At 42.6% G+C, this 17,329-nt stretch overlaps 1 protein-coding gene across 10 annotated transcripts in view; it reads left to right on the top strand.

Annotated features, from left to right (window-relative positions):
• Positions 1-17,329, top strand: part of FAM13C (family with sequence similarity 13 member C) — a 147,591-nt gene that overhangs the window by 88,600 nt on the left and 41,662 nt on the right. For 9 of the 10 annotated variants that reach the window (XM_064513720.1, XM_026122452.2, XM_064513717.1 and 6 more), the window contains 2 exons: positions 3,885-3,923; positions 10,490-10,688. In XM_064513720.1, the coding sequence (XP_064369790.1) occupies positions 3,885-3,923; positions 10,490-10,688 (238 nt within the window). The remainder of the gene's footprint in view (positions 1-3,884; positions 3,924-10,489; positions 10,689-17,329) is intronic. The other variant, XM_064513715.1, reaches the window with a different exon arrangement.

The raw sequence follows: 17,329 nt of genomic DNA on the forward strand, positions 1-17,329 counted from the left end.
ATGAGTAGCGTCTTCCCGGCAGCCGGAGGGAGGTGCCTGGGGCTCCGCACGGCGCGGCGGGCCGCGGTGCTCCTCCTCGCTTCCCGCGCCGCTCCTCGAACCGCCTAGCCGCAGCGCAAAATGCAGCTGCCGCCGATGCAGCGGTGTCAGTACAAGCGCCTTGGACTCTGTGGAATAACCAATAATAATAAAGAAAACGGTCCTGCAATAAATGCTAATCACACCCTACAGGACTGCACTGGATTTGTCATTAGTAGATAGTAGATATTAAATGCAGAAATTCTAGCTTTCCCAATACCTTAGAGAATTTAGATTTCTTTGTAAATATGTAATTCTCCCTCTAAGTGAAAAGTTTATTTCCCAATGGAAATTCTTCATTATTCTGTAGTTAAGGTTGAAAGGCCTTATCATTTGCTTCAGCCAAAAATCCCCGTAAGAGAACGTAGTCATTTGCTCAGACTAGATGGGCAAAGTCTGGAAATCGAAGCTCAGGGTTCTACTTTGCAGATGAAACCGGCTGTTAAAAAGTTTGCAGGTGGATGGCCATTTAGACAGCTATAGCTTGACTAGCTTCCTCCTTCCCCCTGTTTTTCTGACCTTTCAATCTTGATGACTGTGCTCTCTTCTCATCTCCTGAAGCTAGACCTACTTCTGCCCACTTCTGCCACACAACCTCGCTGCTCTTTTGCAGTCCTCTGCAGCTGCACCTTACTCTCTGTGTACAGCATTCACTGGCGGATACATGTTTATAGTGCCAACTAATGCTGCTCTGAGCTTATGACTGTGTCGTTTATATTGTGCATGTGTCTTTAGTAGGTGCAAAACTGAGCTGGAGGCTAAGTGATTCCTGTCTCTATCTTCTTCCTAATCTAGCAGTGATTCTCTTGGTGATACAAACTAAAGACTGGAATTCCAATGCCAGTCTGTTTTACAGCCATAAAAAGGCAATATATATTAGTCAAATTTTCAGAAGTGAAAAGCGACATATTTGTGAATCCTGCTATCTTCAGAAAACGTGTAAGTATTTGCTTTGGAATTCTCCATCATTTTTATTGTCAGCTGAGACTTGGCATGTGATATTTATGTTGGCTTGGCCAACTTTTGGCAGAAGAGGATGAAAACAAAACTGGGTGCAAAATGGGAAGCTTTTTGAGAGAGAAAGTGTCTTTCCATAAGGAAGATTTTGCAAAAACGTAAAACACTCAAACCGTCCAGCATAACTAATAAAAAATTGACAAAAAGCTTTTGTTTTCAGAATAGAAAGATGTATTTTAATGACTTCAAAATATAAGGTCATTAAAAGTATACCTGCTTCTGATGCTGTTCCGTGGTGAAATCCAAAGCTTATGCACGCACAGGTGTAGTAGTATTTTCATCAGGACCTCAGCATAATGAGAGACCTGACGTATTATCTGAAAGAGGTGAAGAAGTATGTCTGGCACTGAGAATTGTAATATGTTGAAGAGAGATGTTTTATAGTGTATCAGGCCTAAGTGACTTTAACTACATCACTAAAAGTGAGGAGCTAACGGCAGTATTTCCCCGTGTACAGTTGTGCTGGGGTTTTGCGGGGGCGAGAGGCGCAGTGTCTAGCGTCTCCGGCTCTGCCCTGTATGGCGGGGGAAGGCCGGGGCGCTTCTGCCTGCAGCAGATGGGTGGGAGCCAGTGAAGAGAAGTGGGGCCAGCCGACAGAGCCAGGGCCACAGCAGTGCTGAAGTCAGCTTTTCCCCTTCCAGAGGGAAATCCGCTCCTCCTGGGAATAAAGGGAGACAAGGAAAGGTAACGTGAATCAGTAGTGGTTCCTTCATCAGGTGCCCCCAGGAGCAGCCCAGCTTCATCTTCCTCATTTGAACTTTAGCTGTGAAATACTAATTGATCCTTGTTTTATTTGGCCTTTACTTTTGTGCATTTATTAATACTATTCTGTTTTACATGAAATCTCTTTTTGTTGAAAAGTTTCACAACCTTAGCTCTTGTAAGAAGAGATTATCCAGTAACACTGGTAAAACATGATCATTCAAACAAATGGAAGTAAGTTTGTGAGTAAAATACTGAAATTCATACAAATAATGTAAAAGAGTTAGATGACATTTTTAATGGTTTCAGTCCGGAGCATCCCTGTTTTACAAACTGATCTTCAATCATATTCAGTTGCTAGTAATAACAGCACAGCATGACTATCAGCATGTTTGCACGTGGTATGAATTAGCAGAGAGTTGGACCTTCAATTTATGTGTAGAAAGGCAGAAATTCTGTTTACAAGCGCATTATGCGTTCATTCCCTTTTTGTGTATGCGCGTGCATTTACGTGTGTGTGTAGGGTAGCGGGGATGTATATGCAGGCTCTTTCTGAGCTCTGCTCCAAACAGGCTGTGGTGCTTACTGATGGGATTTTGTGATAAAAAGTTGGGATTCCTCCATTACACAATTGAAATACCCGCCGCACCTAGCCTGAGCATTAAAAATCAAGAGCCAGGCACTTAAGCATTATGACATTCATTTATTAAAGCTAATCTACGATTGTGTAATTGCCCTCTAGTTTTCTGAGCACATAAACTGAACTTTTGATTTCTACAAGAGCTAGAAGCATATCTTTTATTCACGTGCTCTCCTGCAAATAGAAGAAACAATAAAGATGTTTATGTTAGTGCAGCCAGACCGTAATAACTGGAAATGGAGGGAAAAAAATGTAAACATAGGTAAGATGTCTAAGGCAAGATTCAAATGCTAACCATCAAATTTAGCTTTTCTGTTCACCCTCCTCTCACAAAACCTCCTTCTCAGGAGGGTGGCGGTCACTATAGACTGGCCGTAGTATTCCATCCTCGGATAATTTCTGCCGTGATATAAATTGACGTTCATACAAAAAGGAGAAAGAAAAGAGCTGATCAGTGTGTGCGAGTCAGGTGGGAAGGCCGGGAGAGGCGGTCACAAGGTACAGCGTGCAGCCGCCTTGCCCCGACGCGGCTTCGGCTGCCGGTGTTGCGGGGCGCGTGGCACGGCGCGGGCTGCTGCGGGAGGGACGCTGCGCCTCCCCGCAGCCCCCAGCGCGCTGTCGCCTGCACCGCCTCTGCCACCTCCTCCGGCCCCGAGTACGTAGCAGTGAGGGTTTTTTTTTCCCCCTGCTGCTGTCAGGTTTTGGGATGATCCAACAGTGTATTTACAGGACGGAGCGGTGGTGTTGGAGGGGGAATTCCAGCGCGGCGCCGGAGCCGTTCGCTCTCTCCCCAGTTGACCCTCGCTGGGTGTATTACATCAGGTTTGAGGCATTTTGCTGCAGGAGGGCAGCAGCCGATTCCTTTCATAGGAATGGTTTCGTCTGCTGCTTGCTGTTTGCTTAATAACCTTTTGCTACTTGAACTGTCCTCCCTGCCAGATTGTTTTTCTCGCAGCTTCCCCTGGGGTTTGCACATGAGCTGAGGGTATAAGAGACCACTAAAGACGAGGGGAAAATGCCTCCTGAGATCGTAATAGAGCAGCCCTATTTTAAGTAATAAAAAAAAATGTGTTTGATGAGCCAATTACATAGAACAAATTTTTAAAGAACAGCATACCACATACTTGTTTATAAACCCAAGCCTTTTTTAGCAGCACTATTACAGTTATGAAAGAATATGAGCCCTTTCTGAGCCTTGCAGACTACCTGCCTCCCCGTAGTAATTCCAAGTGCTGCTGGATGGGCTTTGTGAGTGTTGTAGGGCTAATCCCTACGGTTCCTTGATTGCGAGCATGTGCAGAGCAGGCTGAGGTACGGTCGTGCATCGGAGCTGACACAGAGCCTTGCCTTGCAATGCCATGTTTGTGCATGCTCCGGCAGCTGAGCGGGAGCCAGGGAGCCTGCCTGCCTTGCTGACCTATCTGATGTTTTCTTGTTTCTGTTTCAGCATTCAGGATAATTCCTTCAGCACCACAGCTTTAGCAGAGTAAGTGAACACTTTAAAGATGTGCCTTATTCTTAAATACAAATGGTGAGTTTAGCTACTGTTGAGAATAATTGTAAGTACTATTATGTGAGAAGTCCCAAGTCTTCTGTCATATTTTTTGGTTTGCTTTTCTGTAATCTAAGTATATTGTTGAGGGTATGGGAAAGATTGCATAAAACAGCTGCCTTTACATGCTGTGTAACCATTTAGCAATGAAATACTTTCTGGGGGAATATGTTTTTCATGCACATCACACATGTTTAAATGCATGACTTTCAGTGTAGTGTAAATCTCATATGAAAATACTGCTTACTTGTGATCCTGATGATCTTGACAAACACGAGCGTGTCAGTTTTCTAAGAACACATGGTCTGTACTTCCTGCAAGCATTAGCAGAAAAAAAAATCCTGGCAAATATTTTGAACAAAATAATTGTACTTTATTTAGACAGATCAAGAACCAAATACATTGTATCTTTGCAATCAATTCAATAAACCCATTAAGAAGACTTTCTTACGTATCCTGACAGTAAGGATATATATGCTGATCTTTTTGTGTGTATGTCTTACAAAGAGACAACAGAACAAGCCAAGGGAGAACATTAGAAAGTTAGAAAGGCAAAGGCTTTAGTAACTATTACAGATAAAATGTTCTTTGTTTTATTTTAGTCTAAACTACTTCAGTTTTGGTGTTGAGTTCGCTACATTATTATTTTGCCTGCTTTTGATAGTTTCAAAAGCTTTTAGTGAAGACTGTTCAGCACTAATGTGCCAAGCGGTTTCTCAAGAAGGAAATGATTTATAGATTTGTTGTGTATTGGGTGAGTTTTACATTGCTAAAATGCTGTTTGCTTAAGTGTTGTGGGGAGATAATCTATTTTGAAAACAGGGCCAAGTTGTAATTCAGTCTGAGCTACTCCTAAGTGTTTTCAAAGTCACTAAAGCAAAAGCGATGTAACAATTTATAGAGATCCAAATGACTTTCAACCTCTTACATTCCTATCTTGCTTTATTTGATATTTTAATTTAGTCACTCCTTTTGTGTGATTGTGGTAAATACCAAAAGATTTAACAGAAGCTAATAAATCATTAATTTCTTTTTAATTATTTTCCTTTGTTCCCATTGGTTAAGTGATGAATTGTGATCTATAAAATTTTGGGATGCTCCCCCTTCATAGAAGAATAGCCAGATTACAGCAATTACATTTTCCATATTTTTCTCTGTCCCTTAAGTACTTTTATCATTTCATGTAGCGATTCCGCTGCAGAGGCCCCTACGCCTGCCTTACGCTTCGAGTTGTCCAGGACGTGAAGGTGATGGCCCTTCTCTGTGCTGCTTCACAGGACCATTCAGACAAGGGCCCCAAGGGCAGAAAAGCTGCCTGTGGTGTCCATGCTGCTCCCGGGCAAGGGCAGCGGGAGAGGGATGCGCTCAGTGCGGAGCTGGGGCTCGGCCAGGAACTGCCTGAGAGTTGAATCTCCCTCATATAAGCTGTGGTTGGTTTTGTTTTAGTGTCTTTAATTTTTAATTTTATCTTCACAAACATAGCAGTAGAAAAATGCTTTTAGAAAATCAAGAGAACAGCAGTATCAAAAAGCTTTGTCCAAATAGTCAAACCTGGTTTCCAGAGTTGAGATCCCTAAATCCTGTTTAGAGCTTTTTCACCAAAGCCTGTTTTTGAGAAGTGCTGAGAGTACGCAATTCTTACTGATTTCAGCACTAGCTGTTTGTGCTGGGCATATCTGAAAAGAGGTCAGTTTTATTTAGCAGAATAAAGAGAGAGCGTGCTGTTCAACCTTAGACAACCCCGTTCGACAATTTCTGTCTTCAGCGGTGGCAAAGGCAAAATCAGGACTTCATGAGTGATATAAAATCAGTGATACAGTATTTTCAGGAACACTTCTCCAGATAAGGCAAATGCCTAGGGCTGCTGCACTCCCAGCAAGCCATGCGTACAGCTTGATGGAGGAGAAATTGTTGGTGTGAGCATCTTAAAGGTCAAGTCTGCAAAAGGAGGCATTTCTAGCTGTACTGAAGTGGTTCCTATGGAAGGATGAGAAGGGTAAAAAGATTAAAAAGACAAACCAGAAATCTCTGGAAGAAATGCACACAGGCATTGCCCTACAGAACTGGAGTCAGCAGTCCATCTGGACTGGGATCCCATCCTTGACCTGACTCTGGGCAGTGCCCTAAGATCAGTAATGGATTTATTTACGTTTAAGAGTCATCTCCATCAATCTGTGGTTAGATTGGCCACTCAAGGAAAAGGATACACACCACTGGCTTTGTGAAAAGAGTTTCCTGCCCAATGAAGGTTCAACCCATATAGGTTTATGATTTGAAGCTGTTCTGGTGTGTGCACTGTTTTGGTAATGAGTGAGATACTGCTGCAATTTTTGGATTAGTGGGATCTGTCTTCGCTACCTGGCCACATGCTTTCACAACACTTATCCAGTTCTTGAATATCCCTCTATCTGTCAAATATAGCTGAAATTGGATAATGCGATTTACAAGTTACTGGTGGGAGGAGAGGAGTGTGTGCATGCATGTGTTCATATGTGCAAGCAAATGGCATGATCACATAAGCTGCATTTCTTAAAGAAACCATTTAAAATACTCTGTGCTTTAATGATGGATATTTTCTTTATATCATGAATTCATCTTTTTAAAGGTCCTGTTACAGTCTTAGCCTCAAGCACTGTCTTGTGTCAGTGAGTTGCCATGGTTAATATTTATTCTTACAGAGAGAAAAATTTCTATTAACAATTTAAGATTTGGTGCATCTGAATTTCCTCACAATCTTTTTTTATTATACGATGGACACTCTCTCTGTCTTCTCTGATTCATTATTTCTTATTCTTCCCTTCTACTGCTTTCCTATTATTTAAATACAGTACACTGAATCATGCTCACCGATGTCGTTTATAAGTTCTGTCCTGATTTATGACTTTCATCAGTTGCTGGGTGCTAGGTAAGGCTCTCTGCTTCTCAAGATCACCCTCATTACAGCCAACTTGATGAAAGCAACCCCCAAGGCATTTCCCCAAATTAAGGAGCATGCACACAGGTATGCATGCATAGCCTTAGCTGATCAACCTATGCTTAGTTGCCCATCGTCCCTCCAGAGACAATTCCCTATTGCCAAAATGGTGTTGCAGGACACTCAGCTGAGCAGAAGAGGGGGTGAGAGGAGCTGGAGCCTGAGCTGCTTCCTCCCACCTCCTCTGCTCGTGGCACACGAGGAGGGAGAGGGTCCCTTTCGGTGAGTCTTGGCTCCCATCACCTGCAGCACGGCACACGGCACGCCTGGTGGCATCTTACTCTGCTCTCGCATCTCAGCTCCCTCCCTGCCCTTATTGTTGCCTCCTCCCTGTGTATTTCCTTCCCATGTCTTCCTTCCTCTGCAATTTTCCATCGTGTTTTCCATCCAGGCTCCCGGTTCCTTTTATACCAGGCTTCCCTCTTCGCGCCCCGTTACGCTCCTATCTCCTACACTTGCTGGTGTCAGAAACCTGTAAGATAATTACTGGGCCAAAGGAGAAGGTGTGACTGACATCAGGAGTGAATTTATACATTTTATGTGTAAATCAACCCCTCTCTTGCATCTGTCACCCCCGTTTGCCTTGTGGGGAGAACTGCACCCATTGCAGGAATATCGTGTGATGAGGTGGGATCTGCCGCTGTGGGTATATGTTCAGGTCACGTTCAGCAAATGCTTTCGCCCAAATGCTGATACATACTGGAAGTGTGAACTTTAACAGTGTCCCTTTAAATTATTTCTGCAGCAGTCTGGCTTTTGCTAAAGATACTGGCAGAACAGTGAGAAAGAGGAATATGCAGAGCTATGAATTTATCACTTAATGTGCTCTGTCCTAGGCTGGGTAGCTCTTCTAAAAATTTAACAAATCAGCGGAAGTAGAGGCTGCTTCCCACGTAGAGCAGATTCCTCTGGCAGCAAACTTCAAGTGATCCAGGCCCGTGTAGTGTCTGTGCGCGTGAGTGCGAGCAAAGCATGACGAGGGGGCCCCAGCTTATGCCAAGAGCTAACACCCTGGAAGGGTATATACATACTTGTTAGAAGCATATGCATTTATTTGTTTATTTATTTATATACATATATGTGTATTTGAAGAAAAACTGCTTTTGGGCTTCACAGGTGTATCAGTCTGCAAAGATATATATATATATGTATATATACTGGTCAACACTGGGGCATTTAGCATATTTATCAGAAGTTCTCTTCTGGTTATGCAGCTGTATGGCTTAGGAACAGATTCTGTTGTTGAAATTTTTAACTAAATGAGATGGAATTGTTTGGTTTATTATGATTCTTTAGGCATTACAAATTTTCTGATGGTTCACTTCTTTAGACTAGTGAACACTTTATAATTTAACTTATTTAGGGATTCTTTTCCCTGCTGTTTGTACTACAGAGAATTACTGCTCCATTCTCATTAAGATTTCTGTGAGCCTAGAAGACAAACACCTTTAGCTAATTATTGTTTGTAATTCTTTTTTTTTTTTTTAAGTGCAGCATATTATAAGCAATTCAAACAGAATTTCCATTAATTTTTCAGTAATTTTTATGGTAGCAGCTGATTCTTTGTCATCTTATTTCCAGCTGGCAGAAAAAGATATACCAAATTATGTACTTAACTCTGTAAACCTTCTCTCTCCTCTGAGATTTAGAATATCATGGAGAAGCTATGCCATTAAATGACCCTGGCTAAGTTGTGAGAAGGAAAAACATTTTTATACTTTGAGCTGAGCTGTCATGTTATTAAAAGCTAAATTTCTGCAGCTGCCAGAAAGTCAGCAATTATTTTGTATCCATTTTCAATGTGTGATGGGGATTCAGACCCTGTGCATGAAGATCAAGCAGCCAGTTCCAGCCCCAGGTATTCTACCACAAATTTTGTCTGAAATCCATTGGCAACAAGTAAAGCTGTTACAGTGATTCCCTTAAACCATTAGAAAGGGAACCATTCTCAAGGGAATGCAGAATTTCTGCGGTATTACCTGTTAGGCTATTAGTATTTCTAGTAAATGCATATTTCCCTTTTGTACTTACATGTAAGTAATATTGGGATTAAGTATTGTTATTATATGAGTATATGTAATGGTCTACATTCTTAGCTTCACATCATACTACTTTTATTCAGATGCAGTTCTGATACTAATACATTGACTTTTACTGTACAGCAGTTGGTACAAAGTAGTTGTGAGTTTGTAATGGTGCAAGGTTATGCTTGTTGAAGAGTGTCTCTGTAAATAAGAATTCCTTCAAATTGTAATTTAACTGAAGTATTCTTGAGGCATAAGTCTCTCATGGCTATGCTAGTATATGTTAATTGGTAGAGGATGCAGCTTAACCATCCAGAAGGATTTTTTAATCAGACGATACTTTAAAATTAATTACACTGCAGCATATTGTTGAAATACCCACAGGATGTAAAGCAAGCTACCTTGTAACTGTAACCACTGCCTTGAAGCAAACTCACAGGAGAAGGGGTGGGGAGCCACGGTGTCTGACTCCAAAGGTGCCCTGCCAGCGTCCGGCTGTATGGGGATGGGCCACAGGTGGGAAGCAAGTTTGGTGGCTGAGAATCCTTGGGAGAAAATGTGGAATTAGCAAGTTATGCTTTCTGAAAAAAAATTCTCAGGAGGGTTTAATTCAACTCCCTGAGTTGTGGTAGCTTCACACCAGGAGAGAGGTCATCTCTCAGCTAGCCGTTAGGATTTTATTAGTTGAAACTGAGGTATGAAATTCTGTCTGAAACCTAGGTGCCATCCAAGGCAGATTTCGGAGAGGCAGCACAGTTTGCTCTTCGCAGTGCTAGGGAAGCGGGCAGCCCCGTGTCCTGCGTGGGAGGGCTTTCTTCACCGTGCCGGGGAGAGGCTAATGGGGCAAGGCGTTAGACCCATCCCACGTTGAGTCACTTGGGTGGGAATGAGCTCTCAAGGGCTTCCCAGGACAGGGCTTAGGTGGAGACTGAACTCATCTATCCCAGATTCAGCTGTTAGCCGAGCATCCAAGAGCAACACCGGGTCGTTTTAAACAAGCAGACATGCTGCTGGGAAGGTTGACTTTTCTCCAAACTTTAGGCTTGGCTTAGGTTTAGGCCTGGTTCGAGTTCAAGCCTGGTACTTATCCCTTCCACCCAAACACATCTCCAGCTATTCAAACCCTACTTCATACATATGTCTACCTGCCTTGCTCTGTCCAGAAGCCTTTAAAAGGATGGGAAAGTGTGGCCGTAGGGAGGAATTATTGTATGCGAGAATGCCTTTGTTCTCACAACTAGCCTTATTTTAATGGCTTCACAGATGAATATGTAATAATACTAACAGTAGTTTAGCTACTGTGGTTTGATCATAAATGGTATCCTCTGAGAGAGAACCATTTTATTAACTTATGCAGTTTCTGCTTGGTCGGTAGACAACTCAACCTGGTAAAGTTAAAATTCCATGAATAGCTAAGAAAACTTGTTGCTGTTCTTCCTTCATAATGGTTTGATATCTGTCTGAAGTCCTACCTGATACATTTCATTTTTGTTTTCTTACAGAGATGATGATAACAAAGAAAATTATCCAGACAGTGCTGCAGTTTTAGAAGAAATACAGCTGCCTTTGCAAGACATCCAGCAGCACAAGGAGCAGGCAGCAACTGACTGCACGCAAAAACCTGCAATGGGCAACTTAAAGCTAAGAAAGCCTAAGCCCATTGCAAAGCTAGAAAATGGAAAAAGCCATGAGGAAAGTCAGGTAAAAAACTAAACTTACCAAGGGAGAGGGGGGGCTTTTGGAAGGGTCTGAGCAAAGATACCTTTTGAAATGCAGAGTGGGGCTCACTGGCAGTCCATGGTCTGGCTGTGACCCTACAATAATCCACCCTAATTTCCAGGAACCTGCGGCCCTGGCACCAGCTGTGATGATGGACAGTACCTTTTGGCCAGGGAGTTGCACGGAGGGGTGTGTTGGGATGGCTGTCAGAAGGGAGTGCAAATGTGAAAGCAAATGTGCAAATTTCATTCTTTAGACTTCTTGTGTCTGTTTGCACCAAATATAAAATCTTAGGAACTGCAGAACTTGATTAGATTTTTTCTGCTTTTTTAAAAAATTTGACCAACCAAGGCTCTCTTGTGCTGGTATTTTGGCTGCCTGTGGACATGTTTCTCTTACTTTCTGTTTTTCTCATAAGCACATTTCAAAAGAATTTATTTTACTGATGTTTCCTAGCAAATTAAGCATTGCTAAAAACTCTACATTTTCAGCACTGAGAGCTCTCTTGCGGCCATTTTCATGGAAAGGTGATTACTGCAGCTTTTTGGTGTGTGAGAACAGGCTCTTAAGGGACAGGAACTTTTATATTCTCTTTCTATATGAAGATTGCCATGAAACTGATCCTTTAACACAGTATTTAAAAATGAGTGTTCCCTGAGCTGCCTTTGCAAGCTGTGCAGCCTTTTACTTGGTTTATCTGTGACACTGGGATTTCTCAAAGGGTTCAGAAAATAAGGTGACTTTTGCAGGCAATCTTTGCGTGTGTTTTCGCTTTTGGGCTGCTGGATGGCAGCTGAACTGACCTCATCTAAGAGTCAAAGATGCTCTTTCCATCATGCCACTGAGGAGGAGTATAATACCTCCTTTTTGTTTATTAATTTTACCTTTAGAAGGGTTTCCTGGCGTGCTAGGTGAGTGTTGGTCTGCTGGTGCAGTGACTGCAGATAATGCTGGATTCTTTGTTGCCCTTGCGGTAACAACTGTGAGGAATAAGTTGTAAATGCTGCCATTCGGCTTTGGCGGGATTTCACCTCTGCTTCTAGAGCAGAAATGGCTGACTGCAGGCAGTGCAAGGCAGTGGGGAGTGAGACCCTTCATCTTCACTTACAAGGCAAGCAGCAGCCGACCCCCAGGTCGTTAGTCTGTGGTGCTCGTTCAGGGCTGCCTCAGAAGGGTGTCGGAGGGAGGGATTGCTTCAGATTCAGTCGTCGCCCGATGCCCGCGAAGCCCAGCGACAAGCGCGCCGGGATACCAGCAGCATCCGCGCCCACAGGGCAGTCAGCAGCGTCGGGTGCCAGTGATCTGCCCATGGGCTTCGCTGCTGGCTTGAGCTGAGGGAAGCAGAGCTTCAGCTTCTCCAAAGGCTATAAAAAAAGCGTAGAAATGAACCAGCTTCTGCTGCTGACTCTGGAGGTGCAGCTCTCTGCAGGCTACAGAGTTACCAGCACCCAGCAGCTGCTGGAAGTGCCTCACTCCCCCCGTGCTCTGTTGCTTCCTAAATTATGTCTCATGTTCAGTGTAGGAGAGAGATTTGATCTAGGTTTAACTCCTCACCTGGACACATTCTGGTACCCAAGACAGCTGATGTTAACTTTGGTAGCTTGGCATGTTGTAGCAGAGACAAGGCTGGGGAGACCTCTGTAGTTACAGCTCTCGTTTATGCCTATGGTGGTTGGCTATTTATTTTCTGACACTCCTTACTCCTTGTTTGAGGACAGAAATTTGCAGAGCACTTTCTGAAGTGCTTTGAACCCTTCATAGATGAGGAGTGATTCTGGTCCATTCTTTCAAATTTTCTATAGGAGTAGATCATTCTGGATGGCACATCTCACCTTTCAAAGTGAGGAGTCTCCTTCTGTATTCTGGAAGAAAGCATAAAAGCAGATGACATCCTACTGGTGTTATCACAGTCTCTTTCAGAATGTCAACATCAGCTCTTGCCCTAATCTTCTTGTGCGTTTTTGCTGGAGTTTATCCCTGAGATGATGCAATAGATGCTGATTTTTTGTAATTATATTGCATTAGTAGGAAATACTGCATAGAATATGGAGAGGTGAGCTGTGCATGTTTATCTGCTGGTAGGAAAAATGATAGGGAACTGTGCACTATGAAGAGCAAGTGGAAGCACATCAGGAGAAGGAGTCATGAACGAGTTGTAAAGAGGAAGAGATCCATCTCACAGATCATCTGTTGTTTCTTCAGCTACTTTCTGTGTCACCTGTCTGCCTCCTCCTTCTGTATGTCATGTTGGTGTCTCTTACTGAACGGATGCTAACACAACATAGATTTGCTCTCTTGCCTGACATTTTATCGGCCTGAAGAAGTTAACTGAAAATGTTGATTTTCTTTCATGGGAAACTTTCTGAACATGTAATTAGACTGCCATAAAATGCCAGTGCAATTCAAACATGCAATCTGTGGAAGCAAAAAGAATAATGGGGGTCAGGCAGACAACTTTCATATGACTCCAGGGTTTGAATTAGGAAAGATAAAAGTGGTCTTGGGCCCCCATACTAGCCATTGCTCCCACCTCTGGATTACTGGAAGAGACAAGATGTGTAGGCACTATTTTATCCTACCTTTGATTTGATAGGAGTACTTGAGAGAGCTTTGAAAAGTACTATAAAAGACGAACACGAAGCAAAACATCACTTCATAACAGGAACTCCACTTACACTTAGAGGGAATTGTATCCTAGTACTGTGAAAGACTTTTCAAAGGATATCCTTTATCTACACTGAGTTCAGTGGTGCTTGCTATAGGAGACTATATAGGAGACTATAGAGCTTGCCTCTTGGAAGTCTGTAGAAGGAAGCCATCGTAGAGAAAACATATGCCCAGCCCCTCATTTTACATACCCTTCATTCACACGAGTAAGGATGTGCGTGCTCCTTGACCCTGAAGTCCTTGCTTTGCTGTATCTTCAGGAACCTCAAGGTTTTTTGTTCTTGAAGAAGTGGGCATCTGGCTCACAGGCTTTGTTTAATGCACCTATAACAAACAAGGCTCTGCTTGCAGAAGTGCTCTGCAGAGGGTTTGCTTCTGTGAGGGGCTCTCGTGGAGATCCTTGGCATGCTGTGGCCTTCAAACCCCGAGGCGGCTGTCTGCATTAGAGCCCTGGTGGTGAGCTGGTAGCTTCTGCTTCTCTCCATTTTGAAGCTGAAAGTGAAGTACTGCTGTGTTTCCAGTAGCTGTTGCTTATACATATGGCAGGTAGTTATTATCTGGAGTAGCCAGACTAATGCTTTGAAAGTCCATGCAATAGCGTGTGCCTTGCCTTTTGTGAAGGCTGTTGCCACCAAGCCACTCAGTGGGATAAATGGTGTGCTTAAAAGCAGCTAATGAGGCGCTGACAAACAGCAATGCCTGAGTAAAAGAAAAGTATGATGTGCTGCAAATGGTGATTAAACTGTTCATCCTCATTTCCCTGATTTTACTGATAGAGTGCTTTTTCAATAGTCTCCTCCCCAACCTGAGTTCGCTCTGGCATCAAAAAGAGACAATGACAATATTGTAGGGACAATATCTCTTTAAAGGTTTTGCTCTGATAAGCCAAGGAAATGCTCCCTGCTCACTCCTGTGCGTTGTAAGACCATGAGCTGCTCTTTTAGAAAACTGTCATTGTAAAATAAGAACAGGCTATTGGGAAATGAGTTACTTTGCTGCATGTGTAGGAAGGATCAAAGTGTGTTTGGATGGGAACCAATTTTATGTGCCTTTCTACTAGTGAAAATCCAGGGGACTTCCATAGCAGAGAGGTCACTGAGAGGGAGCAGATCTCAGTGCTCAAGTAGAGGAAATGCAGCCACTCTGGGGATCTTGACCGTCCCGAGGCTCTCAGTCTGCTGAAGTATGACTCCTGTGCCTCGGACGTTTTGGACACGAGTGTAATGTGGTCGTGTACCCTAGGTCTTGATCTAGCAAAGGCTATTGAGGTTACAGTGATGATTAACAGGACCAAGTCTAATAAGACTTAGTTCACTTAGCCACGTATCAGCTGATAAAATGTTACTAGAGTAAAGCTATTCCTTGGATATTGCATGCAGTTATTTCTTGCAGGACAGGAGCTCAGTACAGGGGCTGCCATGTCCCTTCCAAAGTGTGGGGATAGAGGCAGGCTGCTGGGATGTGATTATACCGCTGTACTCCAGCTCCTTGGGTTGATCTTTCCCATGATTTCATGAGCTTCTTTAGCAATTCTGCAATGGCAATCTATTCAAAATCAAATTAGCTAGGATTTATTGGCCTTCAAGAGGTGAGGAAGCATATGCTCAGAACATACTCCGGGGAGTCAGTGTGCGAACAGATGGTTTGGAGTGGAAAGTCTGCTTTCCTTGCCTAATCCCTTCTCGCACTCACCTTTGTTGCACAGTCATGAATTTAGATTATTAAATGTTTCATCCTCCAATTCCATATTGATACTGAGATATATTTATAAAATGAAACTAAACATGCCGGCTAATTGGTAGAGTAAGTGAAAGTTCAGTTTTAAAGTCTAATTACCAAGGTGAATGACTAAAATTGAATGGTAGTTTGACATAGATATCTAGAGATAGGAATGCTGAAAGCTACTGTGTGAAATTTGTTATTTTAAGTATAAACTAAGTAGGAAAATTGCATTAATTCAAAAGAACTTCCAGTAATTTGATGTTAAAATTGCAATTTTAAATATGCAGGAATCAGAAAATTAAGCCAATGTTAAGGCATTAGCTACATGAACGCACAAACATGTCAGGTAGCCTGCGAGTTCCACTTCAGTTTTTAGGCGTGCTCCATTTGTGTGTAAACCATACCTCTCGTTGTGGGTTAAATCTCTGCATTCAATCCCGTTCAGTGTACCTGTTTATTTTCTTGTGTGGACTGGCATTTTCAGAAGAGGTAGGAGACACTTCTGCTCAGGATTTCAAGTCCCAGCCATTTTCTATATTGTTATAGCACAGTGAGGAGTGCCAGGACTCTGGACCTAAACGCTGGTGCAGTATTCCCAGAGAGCAGGAGATCAATCTCAGAAACTCACATTGGAAGAGAGCTGGAAGTGGCTGTGTGTTGGATGAGGCACATTAAGGATGCAAGGCACTTTCTGTAGTTCAACAGCAGATTAAGCTGCTATGTAAACACAGCAAACTTTAGTACGTCTGTACTCTAATTCAAATGCTCTGACAGAGATGGGGTATGACATGCTGTGATTTTCTGGAGAAAAAGAGATATTAAAAAAAATTTTAGCTTGTGAAAGAGAAGCTGATTTATCATAACATATATATGCATGGTAGTATTTTCTAGCTGCTTCCAAACCCACATATTGTTTTGTGTACAAAGCACATAGCATGGTGGTGATTACACTCTTCTCAGCAAAGCCTGGAGATTTCCCTCTTCACAGGCCGCTTACCAGATGCAGCCTAGTTGTAGACATCTTAGCCTATAGTGAAGGCAAAACAAAAATATGACAGCAGGTAGCACTGTACTGTTGATTGCTTCTGACACATGAGGAATGGATTTCATTACTCTTAAGAAACATAGGTCCCATCAAGGGTGTTTCCTCAGGATTACTCTGTAACATCGTAATGACATAACTTACTAACACACACACCCCCCCCACGACCCCCCCCGACCACCACCACCAAATCCCTGAGTCCTCAAATGTCAAGCCTGCAAGTAAGCATTTATCACCTGCGTGCATTCCGGTCCTCAGCTTTACCTTTCATCAAAAATAAAGCATCTTGAATTGCTGTGTTCTTTCTGCTGGTATTGGAGAGGGATATTTGTTGGGGGGAAAAAAAAAAAAAAAAAAAAAAAAAAGGACAGGGAAGAAGAGGCTTCTACTGAAGCATGTTTACCACTTCAATGCAGTTTTTGGATTTCTACCTTATCTGGACTGACCTTCTTTGAGCAGTTAACTTAAATAGTGCAGCTCCTAGAGTGCCACAGCCATAAGAAAGGCTTGCTTAAGTCAAATGTCACTTGTTTCAGTCATTTACAAAGCACCCACAGTTTTCATTTTGTCTATTTTAACAGCAGTTGCAGTTAACAACCAAAAAAAGTATATATCTAAGCATGAATGTTGAGGCTATTGCAAGAACTCTAGACCAGGTCTTCAACTGATTTAAGTAAATAGGTATTGCCTCTTGTGATATTTTATTGTACCTTCAAACTCCATATTGTCATATGAGGGCATAAAAAGTAGGTAGGATTTGTGTCCTGAGTAGGAATCTCTCGTAATGAAGCTGTGTTCCTAGGAAGGTCAACTCCTATCAGAGTCACTCTGGTGCCGCGATCTCTTCCCTCTTTCCCCCCAGTCGGCTTTCCTCAGATTTACAAATAATGCAAACTCCCAGCTTCAGCTCCAAAAGTTTTCCAAAGATCATGGTCTTGCTGTGTGTGTGTCTATTATTTAATCTCTTCAAGACAGAGTATTTTCAGTATGTGAAATGGTAATCATAAGAATTCTTGTCTTGTGTCTTTTCTGGTGTCTATATAGATTTAGAGAATGTAGTGTTTTTCTTTCTTGTTTCTGTCATGTACAGGGCTTAGCAAAATGTGACCTAGCCCTCTTCTAAGAGATTCTAAGAGCTGTTGTCCTCACACAAATGCAGAAAATGCCTCTTCTACCCGCAGACCATCAGACC

Source organism: Dromaius novaehollandiae, chromosome 6, assembly GCF_036370855.1.
Source record: "Dromaius novaehollandiae isolate bDroNov1 chromosome 6, bDroNov1.hap1, whole genome shotgun sequence".
NCBI lineage: Eukaryota > Metazoa > Chordata > Aves > Casuariiformes > Dromaiidae > Dromaius > Dromaius novaehollandiae.